Source organism: Hoplias malabaricus, chromosome 2 (assembly GCF_029633855.1).
Source record: "Hoplias malabaricus isolate fHopMal1 chromosome 2, fHopMal1.hap1, whole genome shotgun sequence".
Classification (NCBI taxonomy): domain Eukaryota; kingdom Metazoa; phylum Chordata; class Actinopteri; order Characiformes; family Erythrinidae; genus Hoplias; species Hoplias malabaricus.
Genome location: NC_089801.1, coordinates 58,865,616 through 58,890,030, shown reverse-complemented (window position 1 = coordinate 58,890,030; position 24,415 = coordinate 58,865,616). Strand labels below are relative to the sequence as shown.

The following is a 24,415-nucleotide window of genomic DNA, read 5'->3' as shown; positions in this document are numbered from 1 at the left end:
ATCACAGTGTTGTACAAGAACTTGAGAAAAAAAACCTGTTAAATATCTTCAACTATATAACTCAGTAATAAGGTTTGGGGGCAAATCTTACCTTTTTTCACTTTTAAGTCAATGCTGTACCATGAGGTAGTTACTCCATACCAGTAATTCATGGCATGTTCTGATGTCAGTTCTCTTATGTACATTGTGAATACGTACTGTGTATTGTTGTCGCACACAGAAATTCTTCCATCATATGTAACCGTACTGTTAGATATACTTTCACATTCTTCTGATCTACAGAATTGTTTCTCTGAGTCACTAAAAATCCACCACCTGTATTTAACTCTGATGATTAAATTTCCATTATAGCAACCACTAACATCATAACAAAAGGCCCCACCTGAAACATCAGGAAACAAGAAAAATTACAGCAAATATACACTGTAAGAAATGACACAGTATTCATTAAAGGCATTTTATTTCTTGTATTCCTCAATTTGAGATGGTTGTAAGAATGCTATACATTTAGAACATTTTTTTTCATTCATTCATTCATTGTCTGCAACCACTTCTAATTTACAATGGTTTTATCAAATAAAAATGTCAACATTTTTGCAAAAAATTATGGTTGCCAAAATTACAGTAATGATGCTATAAACATATTCACTGAAAACATCTTTTGCAACATTATTCATGAAAATGTTTTAACAGATTTTTAATATTCTGACAACTATGTTTTAATGGGAAAGGTTTTAAAGATCATCTGTATTGAAGAGTTTTAAATTCATTTTGAATTTCATGTTTTCCTTGTTAAAGTATAAGAATAATTTCTAACCTGTTATTAGATAAAGGCCGAAAATGAAGATCCTCCATCTGAGAACAGTGCAATGTGGCATTGCCTGGTTTTTCTCTGAAAACAGAAGTGAAGTTCTTCCTCCGTCTCTGCCGATAACCCAGTACAATTCAGTGTTTGTTTCCTATGGTATGAATTTTCAGTCCCCCTAACTACAACCTAATGTCCAAACTGATCAGAATTAAAAAGACTGCCATCTAGTGGTGACCACAGATTAGAGCAAATCCCAAATTTTATGACAGAATCAGTTTTATTAAAACAGATTTAACATTGGAATACATAAGTTAAGCAGTAAACAAAACCACACAGTATCCCATAACAGGTCCTGATCAGAAATGCATTCAGGACACCAAATAAACAGAAATAAGATACGACACTAGTTTTGGGCCTGTGAATAACAACATTCTTATTTGATGTATGTAAGTTTTGGTGAATGCCTGTCAATTTCCAATGTAAATTTTATGAGCGAATTACTGAAAACAAGTACCAGAATAAGGCTGTTTTTGTTCATTATCATGAAAAAAGTCAGGACGTCTTCATAATCCTGCTGTCCACTGCAGTCCAAAAAAAAAAAAAAAAAGCATCATTCAGGAATAATCAATATTTATCAATTAATCAATATTTGTACCCAGCGCAAGCCTCAAAATGAATTTGAAGCCCCTGTCAATTAATTTTATTTCATTGTAATTATATTCTAAAAAAATCTCTATATGTTTTGTGATCATTTTGCTCTGAAGGTAATACCAAAAGAAGGATTTAGGCATTTTCCCTTGACAGATTTTTAAAAAGATTTGCTGCACTTTTATTATTTTGGATTTTAGCTGAGGGGAGTAAATCTGGACCACATGACATCAGAGAACCAATCAGATTTAGTGATATGTTTATCATGTTTTTAGCAATATCGCTTAACATAGCTACTGATATAGGGTTCTTTAGGTCACAGTGGCAATTTGTGGAGCACTACCCTTAACTACTTTACTCTATAAACACATATAGGATATAATATGAGGAAAAGCTTATTCCATGGCACCTCTTGAAAAATAAAATACCTTTTTGTAGATTCATAGCTGAGTGGACAGGGGCTCTAAAAACCTTGAAAATATTTGTTTTGTCCTACTTATTTATGGACATCTCAAAAAAATGCTGTCTGAGTCAAAGCTGGTTTTGGACCAAATTATCTGTTTACACATATTTGAAACAGCCAAGGACTCGTAACTTGCTCCCCAGTCCATGTGAATTCACGGTTTTGGTAATGTCAGAAAAATCAACTTATATCAAAAAGCTACCTGAACCAACTAATATCATAAGTGAACTTCAGGGGAGAAATGAAATAGCAGAACAAATCAGCAAACTGCAAACAAAGTGTGTCTGAACTGTTGCCAAGAGTCAGGCCCGAACAATATATTTTAACATTGACCTGCCCTGTCACCTCCACCAGGTTTATAAACCTCAACTGCTTCAACTAATCTACATCCACTGTGCCTGACATCGCAGAGAAGACTGGTAGATCTTTGCATGTACACACTACACACTTAAGTCTTCCTGGGAATATGTTGTTTCTGATGGCTTCGAAGGTGGTGGGTCTGGGTGAAGGTCTTCCCACACTCATCGCAACTGTACGGCTTTTCTCCAGTGTGAATTCTCTGGTGGACTGTAAGACTTTGTGAGTGAGAGAAGGTCTTCCCACACTGAGAACACTGGTAAGGCTTTTCCCTGGTATGAATTCTCTGATGGACTTTGAGATTGGACAACCTTGGGAAGCATCTTCCGCATGAGGAACATTCATAGGGTTTCTCTCCAGTGTGGATGCTTTGATGCCTTACTAATATAGAAGAGTTTGAAAACTTCATCTTGCAGATGGAGCACTGGTAAGGCTTTTCTCCGGTGTGTATTCTCTGATGAGCTCGGAGCCCAGATGGCTGAGCAAAGGTCTTACCACATTGGGAACAGTGGAATGGCTTTTCATTCATATGGATCCTCTGGTGCTTCCTGAGCAAAGAAGGGTATGAAAATTTCATCCCACATGTGGGGCATTGGTGAGGCTTCCACCCGGTATGAATATGTTGGTGGCTTATATGTGACGCTGAGCTGGAGAAGTGTTTGCCACAGGTCAAGCACTTGTAAGGTTTCACTCCAGTATGTGTTCTACTGTGTGTTGTCAGCATGGATGATCTAGCAAACCTTTTCTTACACACAGTGCACTGGAATGGCTTCTCTCCAGTATGAATTCGCTGATGATTCCTAAGGTACACTGGGGACATGAACATTTTATCACATTGGGAGCACTGGAAAGGTCCCTCTGAGGCATGCAGCTTCCGATGGTTGGTAAGACTTCCTGAGTGGATGAAGGTCTTTCCACACTGAAGGCACTTGTAAGGCTTCTCTCCGTTATGACTCCTCTGATGTTTTTTAAGCCTAGCTAGTATAGTGAAGGTCTTGCTACACTGGGAGCACTGGTAAAGCTGTCTGTTGTGTATCTCCTGATGGCCTCTGAGGCCTGATGAGCAGGAGAACTGTTTATCACAAATGAGACACTGATAAGGCTTCAGTCCGGTATGAATTCTCTGATGGTTGTTAAGATCAGAAGAACAGATAAAAGCCTTATTGCACTTGGAACACTGGTACGGTTTCACTCGAGTATGAGTTCTCAGGTGTACTGTTAGGCTACCTGAACACCGGAAAGCCTGATCACACTGAGTGCACCGGTAAGGCTTCTCTCCGGTATGAATTCGCTCGTGGATTTTCAGGTATCCCGCCTGGATGAAAGTCTTGTCACAATAAGAGCACCTATAAGGCCTCTCTCCTGTGTGTATTCTCATGTGAACTTTGAGCGATGCTAATGAAGATGAAGCTGTCCCACACTCCGAGCAGAAAAAAGACTTTTTGAGTCTCTTGTTTTTCTTAGGTGGGTTTTTGTGACATGAAGTGGAAGGGGGATTCTGAGGGTTTATTTCTTTGCTCTTCTTTTTGTTCACAACTGTTTCTCCAGATGGATATTCTCTTCCATTGCAAGAAAACTGGCTTGGCTCTCCTGTAATTTCACCTGTGTAATAACACGATTGGAATCAATAATCAGAACCAAAAAATAATTCAGTAATAAAATAGAGAGAGGAGGGCTATAGCAGGAGATTTTTTTCATTATATTTCACACATAAAACAGACTTAATACACTTAATTTACACTCTGCGGTGACAAATATATCTGATCTATTCACTTATTTATCTTCTGTAAACTTGTGGTGGGTCCAGAATTAATATGGAACCACAGGGGGCAAGGCATGAGCACATCCTGGACATGGCACCAGTCTGTCACAAGTCCTCACAAACTCACCCAGTCATACACACTGCTGTAAACCGTTTCACACACTCACCAAGTCAGCATTTACAGTGGAATGGTGTGGAATGGGGTTTTTGTTTAAGCTGCCAACTAAACTGTAGTGTTGATTATAGTGGATTAGATGGTTTGGTTTTGTCACTGTCTGTTGGTTTGGTTTTGTCACTGTCTGGTGCTAATATAGGAAAAGCACTCACCTGTAGAAGGTTCTTCTTCATTGTCAGGGTTTTGCAGTTTGCCACAGTCCACCAGATTCAACATACACATCTGCATCAGGGTCTGTGGGTCTCCACCGCTGAACACAGTGCACAATTTCAGAAACGTGCCTGGCTCCTGTTCACACTGCAGAGATCCTCCCTCCAGGTCCTGAGAGATTTGCTGCATTTGGTTTTCATCACCTTCTCTGGTCTCTGTGGTGGGTTGTCCATCTTGACCAACTGGAACCAAACTGGCAACATCCCCTGAATCCTGCAGAACGGACAGGTCTCCACTTCTCTGTCCGCTACCGGTTATCTCTCTTAAGCTTGGCTCATTTTTGAAAACAGATGAGAGGCTGGCCACATCCTGTGGAAGATCCTGTGTTCCATCTTGGTCTTTGTGCCTTTGTGTTTGCTCAGATTCAAGCTGAAAATAATACAAAAAAACACACAATACAATTTATTATATCAATTCTCAACTTCCACAAATTCATTAGATCAGATTAACAGATTAACAAAACCAGAAACAATAAAATAAAAATATAGTCAATTTTCCCCATTACCACATTTAACATGTAATTAAAACAACTATGAGGGCAAAAACATATAAACTATTTATTTTGTTTGAAGGTTAGAATGTCTCATAATTAAAAACATGATCAAATCAAATCAAATCAAATGTATTTGTATAGCGCCTTTTACAACTGACGTTGTCACAAAGCAGCTTCACAATTTCAGAACAGAACATTTAAATCAAAGCCCAATGCGAGCAAGCCGAAGGCGACAGTGGCAAGGAAAAACTCCCTCGAGGCTGGAGGAAGAAACCTTGGGAGGAACCAAGACTCACACAGGGGACCCATCCTCCTCTGATCAAACTATAGATTGAATTTTAAATGATCACCAATGAAGTGTCATTATGCTACATAATAATAATAATAATAATAATAATAATAATAATAATAAGGTGAGCAGCTGGTCTGGTCTGGGCCGCAGGAGAATCCAGCAAACAGTCTTCCATCAGTGGGCCACCATTTTCTCAGAAAACAGTAAAGGGAATCTTGGTGGTTCATAGTGTGTGATGAGGTCTTGCAGGTATTCAGGGGCAAGACCGTGTAGGGATTTATACGTGAGTAAAAGAATTTTGTAATCAATACGGAATTTAACTGGAAGCCAGTGAAGGGCCGATAAGACTGGGCTGATATGATCAAATTTTCTAGGACCCTGGCTGCAGCATTTTGAATTAACTGGAGTTTACTCAAGTTTCTGCTGGAACATCCTGATAAAAGTGCATTGCAATAATCTAATCTTGATGAAATAAAATCGTGAACTAATTTTTCCACATCTGGGAGGGATAAGGAATTTCTTAACTTAGCGAGGTTTCGAATATGTAGGAAAGCTGTTTTTGTAATGTTACCTATGCTGATCAAACGATAGATCTGAGTCAATTATAACACCCAGATTTTTAGCTGATGAGCTAGGGAGAACAGGGAAGTCAAAATTATGTATTAAGTCTGATACCTTATTTATAGCAGGTTTTGGACCTAGAAGGAGAACCTCGGTTTTGTCGCTGTTTAGCAGAAGGAAATTGTATGACATCCAATGCTTCACTTCTTTAACACAGTCCTCCATTTTCTTTAGTGTAGGTTTGTCGCCTGGTTTGGCTGATATGTATAACTGTGTTTCATCTGCGTAACTGTGGAAGGTAATGCCATGCCTGCTAATAACTCTGCCCAGTGGCAGCATGTATAATATGAATAGTAAAGGTCCTAAAATGGAGCCTTGGGGAACTCCAAATCTCATTTTTGTATGAGTAGAAGAAACATTATTTACTTTTACAAACTGATAGCGATCTGTGAGGTAAGACTTAAACCATGATAGGGCTGTTCCTGTTATTCCAACCATGTTTTTTAATCTTAAGATCTTAGATATGAAGGGAAGGTTAGAGATAGGTCTGTAATTGGATAGTACACTAGGATCAAGATTCGGTTTCTTAATCAGGGGTTTAATAACTGCTAGTTTAAATGCTTTGGGTATGTGACCCAGTCTAAGGGACGAATTTATGATTGTTAAAAGGGGATTGATTATGACTGGTAATACTTCTTTAAATAGTTTTGTTGTTATTGCATCAAGTGTGCAGGTCGTACAATTTGACGAGTAGATGATTTTCTCCAATTCTAGCTGTGGTAGTGGGTCAGAATCCTCTAGTCTTTCTTCTATGTTTTGTTCTATATCATCCACACCAGATGACAGACAGGCTGGATTTAGTAATATGGTATTTATAGTTTGACTAATATTCTCAATCTTATTGTTAAAAAAGTTCATAAAAGCATTGCTGGTGTGAATGGCTGGGATCTGTGGATCAGTAGCTGCCCGATTGTTTGTAAGTTTAGAGATTATATTAAAGAGTGCTCTAGGATTGTCTTTATTATTTTCAGTCAGTGAGGACAGATGTGCTGAACGTGCATTGACGAGCGCCCTTCTATATTCGATAAGGCTGTCTTTCCAGGCACAGTGAAATACTTCCAGTTTAGTCGATCGCCATTTCCGCTCTAATTTTCTTACGGTGAGTGTTTCTTCATTATACCAGGAAGCGAGTTTTTTCTGCCGTAGCTTTTTACGCTTAAGTGGTGCTACACTATCTAAAGTTGATCGATGTGTGTTATCTAAGTAGTCCGTTAGTCTGTCCAGCTCCAGTGGGTCTGCTGGTCTACTGACTGAGGTCAATAAATCGGTGATGTTTTCAGTAAATTTAGGGGCTGTAGATGGGGTTAGAGAGCGCTTTATATAGTAATGTGTGCATGTACATTTTTTAATATCTAAACTCAGTTCATATGAAATTAGATAGTGGTCTGAGACTGTGGAAGACTGAGGGAGAATATTTAGGTTTTTTATGTTCGTGCCCAGGGTCAAAACCAAGTCTAGTGTGTGATTACAATAATGAGTAGGACCTGATACATTTTGTGTGAACAGAATCTATGATTGATGTGAATGCCTTTTTTAAGGGATCATCACTTTTCTCAAAATGAATGTTAAAGTCTCCTACAATTATTAACTTATCACAGGACACTGCTAAATTAGCAGCTAGTTCACCAAATTTTTTATAAATTCTGAATAGGGCCCTGGTGGTCTATAAATGTTTAATAAGGAGATTGTGTTCTTATTTGTGGCTGGGTTAATTATGTTAATGTACATTATTTCAAAGGAAGTAAAGTTGTAACCATGTTTATGGTTAATAATTAAATTTTTTATTTTATTTAAATTTATTTTTGTAAATTATACATAATCCACCCCCTTTGCCCATCAGTCTGGGGCTGTGTACATATTTATAGCCTGTAGGAGTGGCTTGCTTTAGCGCTAAATATTCATAATTTCTGACCCAAGTTTTACTAAGGCATAAAACATCAAATTTCTGATCCATTATTATTTCATGTATAATGACTGCTTTAGAGTTAAGTGCTCTTATCTTGATCATGGCTATGGTTTCATTATTATTACGGCTTGCTGTCTTCACCCAGACATCCCACTGCTGCAAGACTTCCTTGGAATGTCCCTCAGTCTCCCTAATGCACAGTCTATATATTAGGTGTACAGTTACGTTTCAAAGTGTTTTTGTGTGGCATACCATTGTAATTCAAAACTCAAATATTAACTATTATGTCATTTGATATTAACAGTTACATGGTATTAAAATGGCATTTACACAAAAGTTACAATACAATATAATGGTAAAGTAAATGATTATATTTAAAACAAGAGGACAAGAGTGAGTGGAGACAATGAGAGAGAGACAAATAGAGAATTTGCACTGGGCTTTGTGCTAAGACCCATCAGTATCTGATGTAGGAAAAATACCCTCTATCTCTGTTTAGACGTGTTAGCGTGTGTGTAAATGTTGTATAATCTTGTTAGCATTTGGTGGTGATTAGCTTTGCTTCTGTGTGTGTGTGTGTGGTGTATATTGTTAGCATGTATCTGTGTGTGTGGGGTATTTAGTGTTGGCGAGAGAGAGAGAGAGAGAGAGAGAGTGAGAGAGAGAGAGAGAGAGAGAGAGAGAGCACATAAGGTGTGTTTCATGTTAGTGTATGTGTGTGTGCTGGTGTTTATGGTGTAGTTGTGTTAGCGTCATTGAGCATTCCTGCTTTCAAACTGCAGTCTCAGAAACAGACTCAAGCAGACATGATTTCTGGCATCACAAACCTAAAGAACCAATCCTGTCATGTGGACGGAGATTTCGAGGCAGCAAGGTTAGTACTAATGCCATATTCAGATTTGCAAGTAATGAAAATCAGGCAATGGGGGGGATTTCATTTTGGAAATATCTGCTACATCTGTAATTATGAAGAGAGACGTGTGCTTAGGGGTTCGTTCGATAACCAATGGGGGACTTTTTTTTAGGAATTTTTTAATCAAAATAGGTTTTTTTTTATTCTTTTGTATTTTTTTTTTTTCAAAAATAAAAACACCAGGCAAAACTGACCTCTGTGTGACCCTCACACTCCTCTTTTCTCCGCACTCTTTCCTCTAAAGTCCTCACTCTGCTCCTGAGCTCAGTGAGCTGTTTGTGTACATCCTCCAGATTGGAGATGTCTCTCATCGAGAGGTCAGTGTTCACCCTTTTACTGCGGGGCATTGGGGGAAACTGGACCTGTTGCACTGGATCTGGATAATTTTAAAACCTCAAATGCGGACTCTGAAATCCTGCTCCTAGAAAATCTCAGAGTCCGGAAACACGGCTCAAATACACCACGCCGATTTGTTTACAGGATACTCGTGGTTCTCAAGTCGAAAACACGCGAGATTTTGGAATGGGAGTGAATCTCTAAAATGACTCAGTTCATTAACTGATTCAACGCATACGAGGACAGAGTCGACTCTCAATCTTCCGAACTCGACTCTACACAGTTTTTTTTTTAATAGTAGAGTACTTTACACTCACACACTCACTGATAATGCATAATAGATGAAGGACGGCTGCATATTGGAAACAAGATACACACACACACACACACACAACTACCGGGATAAAACATAGGTATGGCATATGATATTTTATTAAGTTGTTCTCACTAATTAAGATGATCACATTGGTACGGTTTATAAATTAAGTAATTCTTTCATTGTAAAATATTTAATGTGATATATATTTTGCGCATGTGTTTTTGTTTTATTTTCCCTCAGTGAGTGTAATTTAGCGAATAAATCACTATGCTAAAATGTGCAGGAGTGTGGGTGTCCTGTAGGGATCGTGATCAAGAGTGCACAAACTTTTTCCTAAGGTTGTAAGGCTTCATCTCAAATCGCTCACGCCCTACGTGGCACTAGGTGAATCGTGTTTTTATTGTATATGATTATAAACTGCCTTCTATTTGAGATGCAGTGCACTGTTTGTGTGATGAACTGTGTTGTTTTGTGCTCTTTATAGCGCCCTACGTAGGGAGTAGGCATTTACGGCTGGCCTTCAGTGTAGGCAGCAGCCCGCAGCGACCTCAGCCAATGAGAAGCCAGTTTGACCCACGTACTTTGATTGACAAGTGACTTAACCAATCAGATGTGGGAGGCTTGTTACTGTGTAACAACAGAAGGCGCTGGAGGGTCAGTTCCAAACGTCTCTGAGCTCCCTATTCAGCGCACTACGTAGGTTAGGAAAAAAGGATTTTTACACCTAAATGGTGCGTTATTTGCAAAAATGAAGGCACAAATTTCAGGTTATAAGCTTCACGACTCTTGCTCTAAGCTTTAGTGCATTGTTAGACGAGATTTCCAGGCCCGTGTAATGCACTATATAGTGTTTGAAGAGTAATTCTGAGTGCACCCAAGAAAAAAATGAAAGTGAATATGAGTCGTGTACAGCTGAAAACTGGAAATTGTACACAATGCTGCGTCTAAATATTGTGTTTATAAACTAGTTTTTCATAAAGATATCATCGATTTTTGAGGTAATTGCTATTCAGAATTGACATTAATGTGTGATGCTCGTGTTTTTGTCTGTTGTTTCGTCTCGTATCTCCAAATCTGGTGTGTTTGGAGGATGAGAAGAGGAGTTCACTCTGTTAAAACCCTTAAAATACTCTGTACTCTTATATTGCTTTATTTTTCAGCAATGAACCTCAGAAAATATTCTGTAGAAATGTGTTCAGACATTAAACATCTCGTTTTAAAAGAGCTGTTCTTTGTAAACAGTGGCTTAAAATAATTGTTTGGGCTCATGGTGAGCTTCTAACCCAAAGATGGGTAACTGACATCCATTTTAAATTCATTTTAAAGGCGTGAGGAACTTTGCCAAGCCAGCAGACTACAGTGTGGCCACAGTGGTTGGCTGGTCTCAAGATGGGCATGGGCTCTGTGCATGGTTCTTATCTGTCTGTTTCATTTTACTCATGCCCTGTTATCCTACCTCCTCCAAAAGCTACATAATGTAGTTTTTGCAGTGCTGAGCACAGAGTAGCTGTGACAGAGGCCCCATTCTCCTTAACACAGCTCAGTGGAACATCACAATGATTTTGAAACTGTAGTTTTAAGGTAGAAATGTCAGTATAACGGCTGTTTGAATAAACACAAAGATTATTCATTTTTAATGAGTGTGGGTTCTTCATGTTTTGTAACAGGATGCTCAGCCCTTAAAGCCCTGTCTTTAAGGAAATGGAACAAGTGCAACACCAAGATGATGATGGAGACCAGGAGGACAGCTCATTCTTAGTTAATATTAAAACAGAGGAAAAGCATCCAGATGAAATACTTTCCTTTGCAAACCATGATGAAGACCAGCATTTTCTGCAGCAGGATGTGTCCAGTATTTACTCATTTACCTACGAACCACTGTCATTCCCTAAAGAGACCTGGCAGTACAAACACCCACTCAAAGAGGATGTTCTCAGTTCACTGGTCTCTATTAAAATGGAGCCAGATGAACAGGAACAGAGTTCCAGTGGTCACCACCACTTCCTTCATGATCTGAAGGAAGTGTCCAGCCTGCAAACTGTCTATAAAACAGATCTAAACTCTGTGGGAACACTTTATTCTCCTCAGAGCGATGAAAACAGTGAAAGAGAGGATAATGACAAGGATATTAATACCTCAGGTAAATACTTAATTAGTAACATTTCCCAAAAGTGGGTTGTGTATAATCAGGAGTCAGAGGTGTGAGGTGGGATTTGGTGGGAGTTTTTCAGAACATTTAGTGTACCTTTACATTAAAGAAGACGTCATAAAGGTCTGGATGATGGGCTGTGTATGTGAGAATCAGTGAGGGTCTCAAACACAAAATTATTATAGAAATAGGTCATTTACCTTAAAAAAACATGTAATACTGATGTAGATCTTATCGCAACTGTAAATCTTTTACTTGGACCTCTGAAGACACATTGTGCGTCAGGTTTTGACTGTAATCATGAGAGTCACCTGCAAAATGTCGCATACAGTTACATATGTTCACCACAGCGGTCTCTGAATCCCCAAAACTTACACAGTGCTGCTTTAAACTTTGATAATAACACTAATATAGAACAAACAAAAGCAGTGTTTTTAATGATTGTATTTCCTAACATTTCCCATTCAAGGTGAGTGCAGCCATCCGTCTGGAGAAGGACCCAAAGGTCTGATGCCATATTCCTGTTCAGAGTGTGGAAAAACCTTCCCTAAATCATCATGTTTTTACAGACACATGAAGATACACACTGGAGAGAGGCCTTACCAGTGTTCTCTGTGCAATAAGACTTTCATCCAGTCGAGTTCGTTCAAGATCCATCAGAGGATTCATACCGGAGAAAGGCCATATCAGTGCTTGGAATGCGGCAAGGCCTTCAGGCGCATAGATAACCTGAAGAACCATCAGAAAACTCATACCGGAGAGAGACCGTACAAGTGCTCCCACTGTCCAAAGACCTTCACGCGTTCACACATCCTTCAGAACCACGAGAGGACACATACTGGAGAGAAGCCATATCAGTGCTCCCACTGCAGTAAGACGTTCACCAGGTTGTGTGGGTTTCAGGTTCATCAGAGAACACACACTGGGGAGAGGCCCTACGAGTGTCCGGCCTGTGGAAAGCAGTTTGGGAATCTCTCGAATCTCAGAAATCACCAGAGGACCCACACGAAAGAAAGGCCTTACAGCTGCTCTGAGTGTAATAAGTCTTTCAGCCAGTTAGCACACCTTACAGGCCACCGGAGGATTCACACTGGAGAAAAACCTTACCATTGTTCCCTCTGTGGGAAGAGGTACAGTGCGTCATCCACGCTTCTGTGGCATCTGAGGAAACACCATTATTAGGCTCTGAATGCTTCCCTCTTCCATACACTAATGACATATAATAAAGATTTAATTTGTCAGTCACACAGCTCCAGGGGCCTGGAGGTTGTGGGTTCGATTCCCGCTCCGGGTGACTGTCTGTAAGGAGTTGGTGTGTTCTCCCTGTGTCCGCGTGGGTTTCCTCCGGGTGCTCCGGTTTCCTCCCACAGTCCAAAAACACACGTTGCAGGTGGATTGGCGACTCGAAAGTGTCCGTAGGCGTGAGTGTGTGTGTGTGTGTGTTGCCCTGTGAAGGACTGGCGTCCCCTCCAGGGTGTATTCCCGCCTTGCGCCCGATGATTCCAGGTAGGCTCTGGACCCCCCGCGACCCTAAATTGGATAAGCGGTTACAGATAATGGATGGATGGATGGATGGTTAATCCATTGTTAATTATCTTATCGTGTTATACACCTGTTTGATGAGATATCTATTATTCAAAACTGCACTAAGATCATGTTTTATCTGTTTTATTGTAATTAATTTATTTTTATGTCTTCAAGTCGCAATCAGTCATTTCAACTCTGAAAATGTTAAAATATTAACTATTTATTAAATGATTATTTATTGTTGTTAAATTTGCTTCTATAAAGAGCATCTCATGAGTTGGGTTTCAAAATAGTGGTGTGAAAAAGTGTATGCCCCCTTCATGATTTCTTATTTTTTGCATGTTTGTCACTCTTAAATGTTTCTGATCATCAAACAAATTTAAATATTAGTCAAAGACTACACAAATAAACACAAAATGCACATTTAAATAAAGGTTTTTATTATAAAGAAGAAAAAAACCTACATAGCCCTGTGTAAAAAAGTGTTTGCCCCTGCAGTTAACACATAACACATGCAGTTAACGCCTGATTACTGCCACACCTGCTCCAGGTGCTCCAGAACCAGCCTGACAAAGCCAAGTAGACCCAAAGATCCTCAAAAGCTAGACATCATGCCAAGATTAAAAAAATTGAGATCTATCAGTCTGGAAAAAGTTAGAAAGCCACAGTGAAGGCCATTATCCACAAAGGGTGAAAACGTGGCACAGTTGTGAACCTTCCCAGTAGTGGCTGGCCAACTTTGTTTTTTTTTTGTGTGTTTACTTGTGTTGTCTTTGACTAAGATTTAAATTTGTTTGATAATCTGAAACATTTAAGAGTGACAAACCTGCAAAAAAATAACTCATGAAGGGGGCACTTTTTCACACCGCTGTAGGTACAGAATGTCTGAAACACCCAGGCCACAAGGTGTCAGTACAATATTGTCATACCATTTCATACCTTAAAAGAATAAAAGAATCTGTCTGTTTATTTCTAGAGATGAAGAGAGGTGCTGTAAGTGATCAGGGAAAAACTAGCTATGAGCGTCCTTAGCTATAACTGCAGAGACGCTTAACCTGCAGATTTGTTTGATCTTTAATATTTAAAATGTTATTAATTCAGTATGATAACAATACAATATTTTCATGCTTTGTAAAGCACTGTGTTTCATAAGGAAATTAACTGACATGTCTTATGCCCTTTTTTTGTACATAAAATCCTGGAGACATTTTAATATACTTGCTTTCACAATGCATTATACTTTTGTAAAAATAATGTTTTAAATAAAGATCTGGTTCTTGATCTTGGCTTCTTTTTGCATCATATTTACATCACTGTTGCCTCATGTTTTTACCTTTTAAAGCTACTGTTCTCTATAATGACTGACAGTTGTAAAGTGAAATCAGTACAGTTATGTTTATATATAATAAAGGTCAGTGAATGCCATAACACTCCATATCTCTTTTGATACCTGTTTATTGCTGGTCTGTTAAAAGACAAAGATACAGATGGCTGTGTGTATATTAGAAGGATAAAAAGGACAGCCATTTTGAAAAGTGGGCTAAAAATAGCAAAATGACAAGAAATCTTTAATAATAACTGTAATAAAACAGTATACAAAGTACTCAGTCATAAGATGTCTCCAAAGTGAAACCATTTCATTAATACAAGTTAATACATAGTTGGATTGGCTGCCCCAGTCTATCAGCATATGTGTTATAAATATTAATACATAAATGTGTGGAAATTTCCACATTAATGTGTTGGCAATATTTGGACACCCCCATTCAAATATACCCATTTGCTGATGTAGTGAAGTGAAATTTAAAAAATAGAATTTTTAATTTAGTGAGTTTCGGAAATTGTAAACGTGAAATTTGAAAATAACACATCTACAGAGACCAAAATCCTACACATTAAAAAAACGACAAAAATCATTAATTCATTTTCTGTAACCAGCTCAATCTTGATATGGGTCACAGTAAGTCCGGAGCCTACATTGGGCACAAGTCTGTACGAACAGTCCATCACAGCATCACACACTCTCACACACTCCTGTGGACAGTTCCATACCAAGTTACACCTACTCAGCCAGTCACTCACACTTGTCCCCTGATCTGAGGAGGGGATCGAAACCAGAATTCTTTCTGGTCCTGTAAATTTCCAATATGTTAAACTCACATAGCATATGCCCTGACTGTACATTTCCCCAATAAAGCCCTTTAAAAATGGGTCAAAAGCATTTCTGAACGTTTAACCAAACTGGAACAACAGTCCATTGTCTGCCACTATGCACTTATTATAGTTAAGGCTGCACTCAGCAGATCCCTAATTAGGGACAGTTTTGGTTGGACATTAATATTTTAACCATAAAATGGCAATATATGAATAAAACAAAAATATATACTATATATGTTAAGATAAAAATAATGTAATTAGACAATACATCATACAGTACAACAAACAGTGATATGAAAATGGGACATAGTCTAGGACTAGGCTTAATCCCTGTCTAGAAACCATATTAAGGAAAACCATTTTCATGAAAATGTAATTGTTGGCTGTGTTTCTATAGGAGGCTCTCAAAGTGGTTACTGCAAAGTTTTTCAAGAGCTCAGCGTTTTCCAGAAAATATAAGACAAATAAAAAAAAAAAAGACAAAGTGCCACACAATGTGCATAATCTCTACCCCAAATACATCCCCAAATGTTAACTGCTCTGCTGTCACTGAAGGACAGGGGGAAAAGGGGCTGATTATAAGCAGAGGAACAGATGTACTCTCTAACTGTAGCACTGCATAGGAGTTCAGGTAAATACACAGTGAGTGTAAAAAAACAAGGACTTGCCTTAATATTTATGGCTGATATTGATTGTGAATGTACATTATTTATTTCTGCCCAATAATGGCACACAGTGAATTAAAGCTGAAAGCTCAAGTATTACATTTTATCTGTACAAACATTTTTGGGAACTGTCAGCTTTAAAATAAAGCAGATGGCCACAGAATTAAAATTTTTGTCCAAAATGTGTTTTTTGTTTTAGAGTAGCAATCAGTGATATTTTCTCCTCTGACCCTCACATTATGAAGTGATTATTCTGACTCTCAGTGGCCTGGATGTGTCAGAGATTCTGTACTACACCCAGGCCTTCTCCTGTGGGGGATCCATACAATGGTTCACTCAGGGATGACAAACAATCAGATTCTTTGTCATGTGAATGAAAATATATAAAAATATATGTAATTAATTTATTCATATTCAGCAAGTGCTTCATCTTGATCAGGCTTGCAGAGGTTCAGGTGGCAACAGAAAATCACTGGGCTCAAGGCAGAGCATACACTGGACAGGGCCACAGCCCATCACAGGGCATCACACACTCACACTGACACATATGGGCTGTTTAACTCAGCCTGTCTGTGTTTGGCTGCTTCCGGGTGCTCATGGTAAGGATGTGTAGACCAGGTTAACTAGTAAATAAGGCCTTCACTCCGTCTGGTTGCTTGGCTGAAGACCCGCTCACTGTTCGCAACTTCCCACCAATGTGATTCGTCATTAAATAACAACCAAACTCTTTGCTGAATAATAACAAATCTGATTTTAACATTTGCTTACATACACATTGAGCTGATTCACAAACATATTTGCCTTTTTCTCCAGGGGACAAGGTAAAGGGTTGCGATAAACGGCACATCTCAAATCCGAGTTGACCTGCGGTAAATACAACGTTGTCAGACATTCAGGAGCAATTTATTTGTGAAAAAAATGGTATTTACCAGTTTACAACACCACTCCAACACAGCATTAGGAGTGTAGGAGGGAATCCTGAGCACCCGGAGGAAACACTCCTCACAAATAGTAACCTGAGAGGAAGTTCAAACCCAGGACCCTGAGACCCTGCAGCACCATCACTCTGCCCAGAAATACATATCAACTTTCATTAATATCTCCTACTGTTCATCAGTAGAAAAAACTTGCTTCTCATTTAAGTCTTTTTCTGGTGTGTGCTCTCAGATGTTTGCTCAGAGCTCCCGACTGAATGAATGACTTTTCACACAGAGAGCATCGATAGGGTCTTTCATTCGTGTGTATCCTCTCATGGTTTCTGAGGTTCGACAAGTTCAAGAACCGGCGACCACAGGTGGAGCACAGGTAGGGCTTCTCTCCGGTGTGAATCCTCTGGTGGTTCTGATAGACATCCAGACGCATGAAAGCCTTGCCGCACTGGGAGCACTGGTACGGCTTCTCTCCGGTATGAATTCTGCAGTGAATCTGATAGACGTCCAGGCGGTTGAAGCTCTTCCCGCAGTGGGAGCAGTGGTAAGGCTTCTCTCCGGTATGAATCCTCTGATGGGTTTGAAGGGCGTCCATCCGCGAGAAGGTCTTGCCGCACTGGGTGCACTTGTAAGGCTCTTCTCCGGTATGAATTCGCTGGTGGGTTTTGAAGGATCTCCTCTCTGTGAAGGATTTCTCGCACTGAGAGCACTGGTAGATCTTCTTTCCGGTGTGGATATACATGTGGTTGTACAGGATGGAAGCTTTAGAGAAGACATATCCACATTCTGAGCAGGAGTACGACTTTATTCGTTTGTCTTCTTTACCACATTTTTTGTGACTGACACATTTCCCATGTTTTCCTGTTTTCTGGGTCTTTTTATCTGGAAGTTTCTTGTTCTTCCCTTTTGCTGAGGATGGAGGACCAGCCTCATCTGGAACATCAAGGAAATAACCGTCACTGATACAACACATTTTGGATCACATGGTGTTTTAATGTCACCCTGACACTCATTTTAGTTTGTTTAACAAATTATGGACTTTCATGTAGCAGTGTGTCTGGAGGCTACGCAGAATCATTGTGTGCAAGGCAAGAACACAAACTCTACAGGTCTAGAACGGTCCATCACAGGGGATCCATAACTAGCAACAGTGTTACAAAACTAAACAACTCGAGTTGCAAACAAGTTTCTGTGGTAAATCATACAGTGAATAAAAACTAAAAGACAAGTTACACTTCAGACATGTTCCACCATAAAAGACGCTAAGTGTCTGAACGTAAACAAAGCAGAGAGAAGTGTGTTTCCCCACAATCATAGACGTCCCCTTTAAATGAACCCTTTCATTAATCATAAAGGCCTGAGCAATTGTAATCACATGGTTAAAAGAGATAACTCACTTGTACTGAAATGCTCATGGTCTTTCATTGATACTGGCTTTTGTTTACAGTCCACATGCTGTACTGACCAAATCCTGATCTCAGTCCTTTGATCAGCAGTGCTGTAAAGTGGCTGAGGAGTGTCCACAGTGTCGGGTTCAGTTTTCCAGAGGGGAGGGAGGGAAGGTTCTTCTTGCTGAGGTACGGACCGGTTTTCATTCTCAGACTTTATTGTCTGGAGATCTGGTTCTGTCTTAATTACCACTAAACTGGAAAAGCATTTAGTTTCACTGGGGACGAGCTGATCTTCATCGCTGTTTAAAGATACCTTCAATTCTTCAGGTTCTGCTTTAATAACCACCAACAGTCGGTTATTTTTGGGTGCCTGTAATGATATAAAAACAAAACAAAATAAAAGAATATTTATTTACATTAAAATACTAATCACAATCTGAAAAATCATCACAGGTAACTACATAAAGGTGGAAAAGTCTAGAACGTAAATACGGTGTTCATCCTTGTTCACAAGTGCATAAGGTGGTGTTTTGCCTTAGAGTGTGTGTTGTGTTTAGTCTTTTTAGTCTGGTTATGTATGTGTGTGTGTGGTAAGTTTTAATCCTGTTAGTGCATGTGTGTGTGTGTGTGGTGTTTAGTCTTGATAGCCTGTGTTTGTGCGTGTGCATCATGGTTTTTATGTAGAAAGTGTATCCTGAGTGAATAAATGATGCCCAGAGATTTTCTGTCTTGAAACTGGAGGAAAGCCTAAGACTAGGCTTAATCGTTGCCTGAGTGACATGTGTGTTTAAGGCATTGGGCAGATGTTCTCATCTCGAGGGAATTAAAGTTTGAGCCTGTTACTGATGTAGCCGGATGCAGTGTTAGGTGTCTTGCCCAGGGACTCTGAGTGTTGTACTTGCCCTGTTAAGGACCCAAACCCCAACCTGCCACACAGAGAGCATTATTGATATCCACTTTGCTACAACACCCACTCTGAGGATATGTAAATAAAATAGGGACGAGAAAACAAAAGAAGGAAGGAAGGAAGGAAAGTGTAGACCTGGAGATCCTCCTCCTCCTCTTCTTCTTCTTCAGTCTTTATGTTTGTCCTGTTTGGATGCAGAAGCTCTTCAGTGTCTTCATTGCTGTCCACTGTCCCTGTCTTCTCTTCGCCCCGCTGGTCATATAAAGCCATTCTGACCAAGCCCCAGGGTCCTAACATCTCATAATACACAGCAGGACATCTGCGCGCACCCTGCTTAACACACGGATTGAAGTCCCACAACCGTGAAGAACTGAACTCCTTCTTCTGGCTGTTTACATGAGTCTGAGTCTGAGCCCCAGACCGAGTGTTACTGCCATCTGCAGTTAACTCTCACACGCACAGGGTCGCACACACCGACAGAGGGCGCTGCAGCCTCCGCAAAAATAAATCTCTAAAACAGCTCATACACATGGAGGCTCGAATCCGTGATTCGGTTCAGTGATTCAAATGAGTCAATAGTGTAGTTTTCTCAAACTCAAACTTCGGTACAAAGGGTTTAAAAATATATATAACATTCAAGCTCTCTTTGTTAGAGTCTCTCTCTGTCTCTCTCTCTCTCTCTCACTCTCATCACTTAATCTCTACTGTCTCATGTTTTCTCTCCAGTTCATCTTTATCTTCTGTTCTGTTGTTTATTTACCTCCCCTGTTCTCTATTCTTCTTCACTTCTCTTCTGTCTGTGTTTCTCACTCCTCTTCTCTCTTCTTCAAGATTCTTTATTAGATAGGACTTTTTTTTCACAGGCTTTATCCCCAAACCACTATGAAATGTACACCCTGGAGATGCAGAAAATAGCGATTCCCAGGTGGTAGCTAGGATTTGGATAGCTGGTTGCTAGGCAATGACAGCTATGACAAAAAAACACAAGGTAACAAAACGTGATAGCATTGTGTAATTTATTATTATTATTATTATTATTATTATTATTATTATTATTATTATTTTCAGTTCTTTCTGCTCATGTTTTTTTTTTTTTTCTTGGTGGATAATCTCCAGTATTTGGTGTTGTTGATGTGTAAAGATGCCCATGGAGCTCAGAAATAGGAGGTCCTGTGGGCACTGACCTCTCCGTGATGGACACAGGGAATAGAGAGCTCAGGAGAGAGGTGGCTTCGCTGGAGGTTCAAATAGAGAGAGGAGGAAGAGCTTCAAATCGAGTTTTTTTTTAAAAAATGTTCCTGCCCATGAGCCAGAGGAGTGTAAAGAGGTGTAAAGCTCCCTGTGCTGGGCTGTGAAAGAGTAACTTTGGGACAAACTGGAGTGGTGTCATTGATCCAGGACATTATCAACATCAGTGTCTGACCTCAGTAAAGTGAATCAGTTTTTAGACGTCAAAATTGCAACTTATGTAAGACGTCTGAGTAATAGATTAGACACTTAAACTGACCACTGTGGTGACTCCTGGCTCCTTATTGTCACCAAATTCAAGAACACTGGCTTGGTCACTTCCTCTAGTCTTCTCTCAGTCCAGTAGCTGGTGTGCTGAATTTGCTGGTGAGGATCAGCTACCGCTGTATCATCCAGGTGCAGGGTTCATACAGTTTTTCTAAGGCCAAATTCAAGCACTTTCAAGGTCCATTTTCATGCTTTTCCAGCACCTAACAGCTGTAGTATATTGCATATTTATTTAAAGGCATACTCTAAATGATTACTTCACTTTTTATATATTTTTATAAAAGGGATGATGAACAACCAAAACTGTGTTTGGTAAGAGCAGAATAATAAGAAATTAAAGTTTCAAAATGTGTCACCTACTTATAAGCAGACTTTCCTTGCTCTCTAACCTGCCTGAGTCTACCGTTTCGTATGTTTTTGCTCTGAGCCTTTGTGCACAATGTTTTTAAACATGCACATTTATATTTTTCTTTGTGTTGATGCCATGAAAACTAACATTACCCGATTGTATCACACATAGTGCACATCATTAAGCCTGCAAATTCGCCAACTAGCTTTGCACATTAATAAGTTAACTTTCACATGTTCTCAAAAATACTCCACTATGTACTTTACAAGTAACATGCGAGTGCAGACTGTATCATTGTAAAAGGCTGCAGGCACACCAATTATTCTTATAATTAATACTAATTTTGGCATTCTTTATGGTGATTTTCAATTGTTTGAGGGAAAAAAAAACATCTATTTCTGTAGAGTTCTGACATTAATTAATGGAGGTCTGGATTGTACTAGTTAAAAAAATGGCTAGAATCTTGAGAACAGTTGGCATCACTGCTACAAAAACAAATACAGAAACAGTCAGATGTAAGAGGGTGAAATTTGATTAAAACTATAAAATGGACCATACAGTGCAAAGTACATAATAGTAAATTACCAGATTTCATAGTTTTCCTGATGAATGCTCTAGGTCCCAGACTGTAGATTAAACCTCAGCGCTAGTTAAAATATTCTTCAAATTCATTGGTTCTAGGAACCCACCCAAGTGTTTAATTCTCTACTAATTAAAAGTCACAGGAGCATTGAATGTGGCACCGGTAATGACAGGGGCTCTAACATTGCTGTTTTTAACAGCCGAGATGTTCTGTTTCACTCCAGAAGGTCCAGGAGCCTGAGCTTGAGCCTGTGCTGGAGTGGAGACAGCGCCATCAACATGTTCAGTTTGATCTTTAGCTAAGAAATGAGAGGAGAATAAAAGATCAGAGGCAGTTTGTGAGGTGGGAAGGTGCCCAGTGACCGTTTTAAGAATAACAGGAGCTAGGGTTGTTTTAGTTTAATCATTGTAAACTAATTGCACTGTGATTAACTCCATATTTCCACTAATCGGTCGGGTGATTCCTTTCAGCGTTTGTGACAATATGGTCACCCACACCCAGAGCAGCAGGCAGCCATCCCAGCACCTGGCAGAAGTTGGGGGTTAGGAACCGTGCTCAAGAGTACCTTAACCATGGATGTTGAGGGAGGAGGAAGCTCTTCCTTCAATCTCCATGCCCTATTTTTCCTGCCAGTCTAAGGTATAGTATAGACCTGGAGAGGCAAGTGCCACTGAAGGCAGTAAAAGTCCAGTTGTCAAACATAAAGGGTTAAACCTGTTCTCTTTTCCAGAACATTAGGAAAAGTTTATAACTACACTTTCATTAAATACATTTTCTTTTATTTAACTGAGAATCTAAAGGAAAAGTCTAGAGCTGCAGTGGACTGTAATCAAATCGACTTAAACATTTACAACTGCAGAAGGACTTGTTACATTTCTCTCCCAAACTAACAGCCCTGAAGACATTCGCCTGAGGGCACCACATCAGAGACAGTTTCTCTCTGCCAATTGGTTCTGGTCTATCTTCCTCAGAATAGCTATTGTGATCTCCATAGCTTCATGGTTGCCATATTTTTCCACCATCGCATCCACAGTATCCAATCTGTCTGCATCTTACAGCTGGCTCTTACAGATCCCTTTGACATCTTTGACAACTTGTTTCAAATACCATTTAAATACCTTAAAGTCCTTATCTGTGAAGTCTGGTCTGTGAAGTCATTGAGTGTACACAGTATCTTCTGACTACTCATCTGAAATAAATATTAAATATGACACGTGAATTTCTCACTGAGTTTCTAAATAATATCTTCTCCCTGGAGGGTTTTTTAAGAGACTGAAAACATGTTTAGATGTGGATGAAAGCCAAAAATACATAGAAAATCTGAGTTATTAAAAATACCCTGTTGGCAAGGCTTAAAGAGCAGAAGTGAGTAGAGGTGCTTCAAACACTCCCCAGAAAACAACTACCAATGTATGGCCTCTTAAAGAGAGAGTCAGCTTTGGTCAGATCTTTATTTCACAGCAGATTAATCCAGAAAGAGGGGCGCAGAATGGTCCTAGAAGCTGTGAGAAGATCCACTGACAAATGCTCACTCTCTCAGGCCTCAAGATGATTAAAGAGCTCAGACATTTGGACTGAAACTCCCTGTAGTTTTACATTTACCAGAGTAACAGCACTTCTGCCAATTGCTTTGTGTAGATTACTCAGCAGTCTTTCATGTCTAACTCACCTGGTTTGTGTGAAGTCTTGGAATTTAGAACCCAGAGAAACCAAAGATGGTTTACTCCACTTCCTGAATTTCAGCAAATATGCATGTGCCACCAAACAAACCGCTCACGCTCAGGTACCAGTTTCACTTTCACACACAAAGGAACTCAAGCTGTATCTGAGAGTCTCTCTTTAATATGTCTGTAGTTCCCTTCTTAACATCTCTGGTTTCTGATTCATTTCTCTGTAGCGTGTCCTGGATGACACTCAGGTTAAATGGAGAAACACTGGAGATGTTAGATGGCATCCTCTGCTGCTTCACCTTTAGTCCATCAGCGACAGCAAGACTCTTGTTCTTCCTCTACTCCATCTCTTCAGCTATCCACCACAGGCTGGTTGATTTTTCTACGATGTGAACATGTATGTGCCATGCAGCGAGGTGTTTTTCACATTTAGAGTACCTGTATGAATGTTTCTAATGTCTGGAATCCAGATCTTCTGCAGCAACTGACAACAAGAACAATAACAAATACACTTTATTTATTTTAATCTTAATTTGTCACATAATTTATTCATTGCTATTTCCACCACTTCTTTTTTTAATTGCTGTGAACTTAATGCCACTGATGGGCTTCATGTCTTGCAGGAGAACACAAACTTACAGGTCTGTCACATCAGCTGACAGATGGCCATGTTTACTAGCACAGAGAGAAGGCAGTGGTTGTGGAGGTTGCAGTGGTAGTTTGCAGTTGTGATTATGGTCTAGTTGTTTTCCACCGCTCTCTGGTGCACCTTCATCTCTGTCTCTGAGAGCTTCTCTAAAGCGCTGAGGTGCATTGTTGCGGTCTACACTCAGCCCCACAGTTACTGCCTCTTCATCTCATTCATCAGACTGAAAAAAGCACTTCAGAATCTGAAGAACCAATGATGAAACATTTGGCACCACCCATGTCAGTCTTAAAAATGTTGTGTAATCACTGCACTGTTTGCGGCTGTCCACCAGCATCACTCAGAAACAGGTGGGATTTCCTGATGTTGAGTATTTCCAACAGTTGACTTTGGTCTGTCAGTTTCAAAATTAAATGCTTTTTCATTCTTGATCTCTGTGGTTTTGAGCCCACATTATCTGCCACTTTAAAATATCTTTTCTTTTTAGTACTGATATGAGGAATCATTTTTCACTCCATATTAAAATGAAAGAATCTTGTATTAAATTTAGTGAAATTTCGCACAAAACACCTTAAGTTTTTCCCTTAAGTATTACACTTAAGGCTTAATTTCTCCTGAAGCTGA

The 24,415-nt window shown here is 39.5% G+C and overlaps 2 protein-coding genes across 4 annotated transcripts; one reads left to right on the top strand and one right to left on the bottom strand.

Moving 5' to 3' along the window:
• Positions 1-769: 769 nt before the first annotated feature.
• Positions 770-19,429, bottom strand: LOC136677340 (zinc finger protein 420-like). The gene is made up of 6 exons (XM_066654867.1): positions 19,164-19,429; positions 18,128-18,491; positions 16,939-17,663; positions 8,843-9,028; positions 4,366-4,792; positions 770-3,878 (listed from the first exon to the last, which is right to left on the bottom strand). The coding sequence occupies exons 1-6, from the start codon at positions 19,323-19,325 to the stop codon at positions 2,368-2,370; spliced, it is 3,375 nt and encodes a 1,124-aa protein (XP_066510964.1). The 5' UTR covers positions 19,326-19,429; the 3' UTR covers positions 770-2,367.
• On the top strand, positions 8,471-14,206 carry LOC136686618 (zinc finger protein 391-like). 3 transcript variants are annotated; one of them, XM_066660512.1, is made up of 3 exons: positions 8,471-8,609; positions 10,971-11,443; positions 11,922-14,206. In XM_066660512.1, the coding sequence occupies exons 2-3, from the start codon at positions 11,005-11,007 to the stop codon at positions 12,632-12,634; spliced, it is 1,152 nt and encodes a 383-aa protein (XP_066516609.1). In that variant the 5' UTR covers positions 8,471-8,609; positions 10,971-11,004; the 3' UTR covers positions 12,635-14,206. The 3 variants fall into 3 exon arrangements, with proteins under 3 accessions (XP_066516609.1, XP_066516610.1, XP_066516611.1); XM_066660513.1 differs by lacking the exon at positions 8,471-8,609 and adding an exon at positions 9,291-9,397; XM_066660514.1 differs by lacking the exon at positions 8,471-8,609 and adding an exon at positions 10,203-10,301.
• Positions 19,430-24,415: the final 4,986 nt, after the last annotated feature.

Excerpts from the sequence above, each read along its gene's own strand:
- LOC136686618 (XM_066660512.1), top strand. The coding sequence starts at position 11,005 with ATGGAACAAGTGCAACACCAAGATGATGATGGAGACCAGGAGGACAGC. Across the intron at positions 11,444-11,921 it reads CAAGGATATTAATACCTCAG|GTGAGTGCAGCCATCCGTCT; the intron begins GTAAATACTTAA and ends TTCCCATTCAAG.
- LOC136677340 (XM_066654867.1), bottom strand. The coding sequence starts at position 19,325 with ATGTTAGGACCCTGGGGCTTGGTCAGAATGGCTTTATATGACCAGCGG. Across the intron at positions 18,492-19,163 it reads AGGAGGAGGAGGATCTCCAG|GCACCCAAAAATAACCGACT; the intron begins GTCTACACTTTC and ends ATATCATTACAG. Across the intron at positions 9,029-16,938 it reads ACACCAGAAAAAGACTTAAA|CCAGATCCAGTGCAACAGGT; the intron begins TGAGAAGCAAGT and ends TTTTAAAATTAT.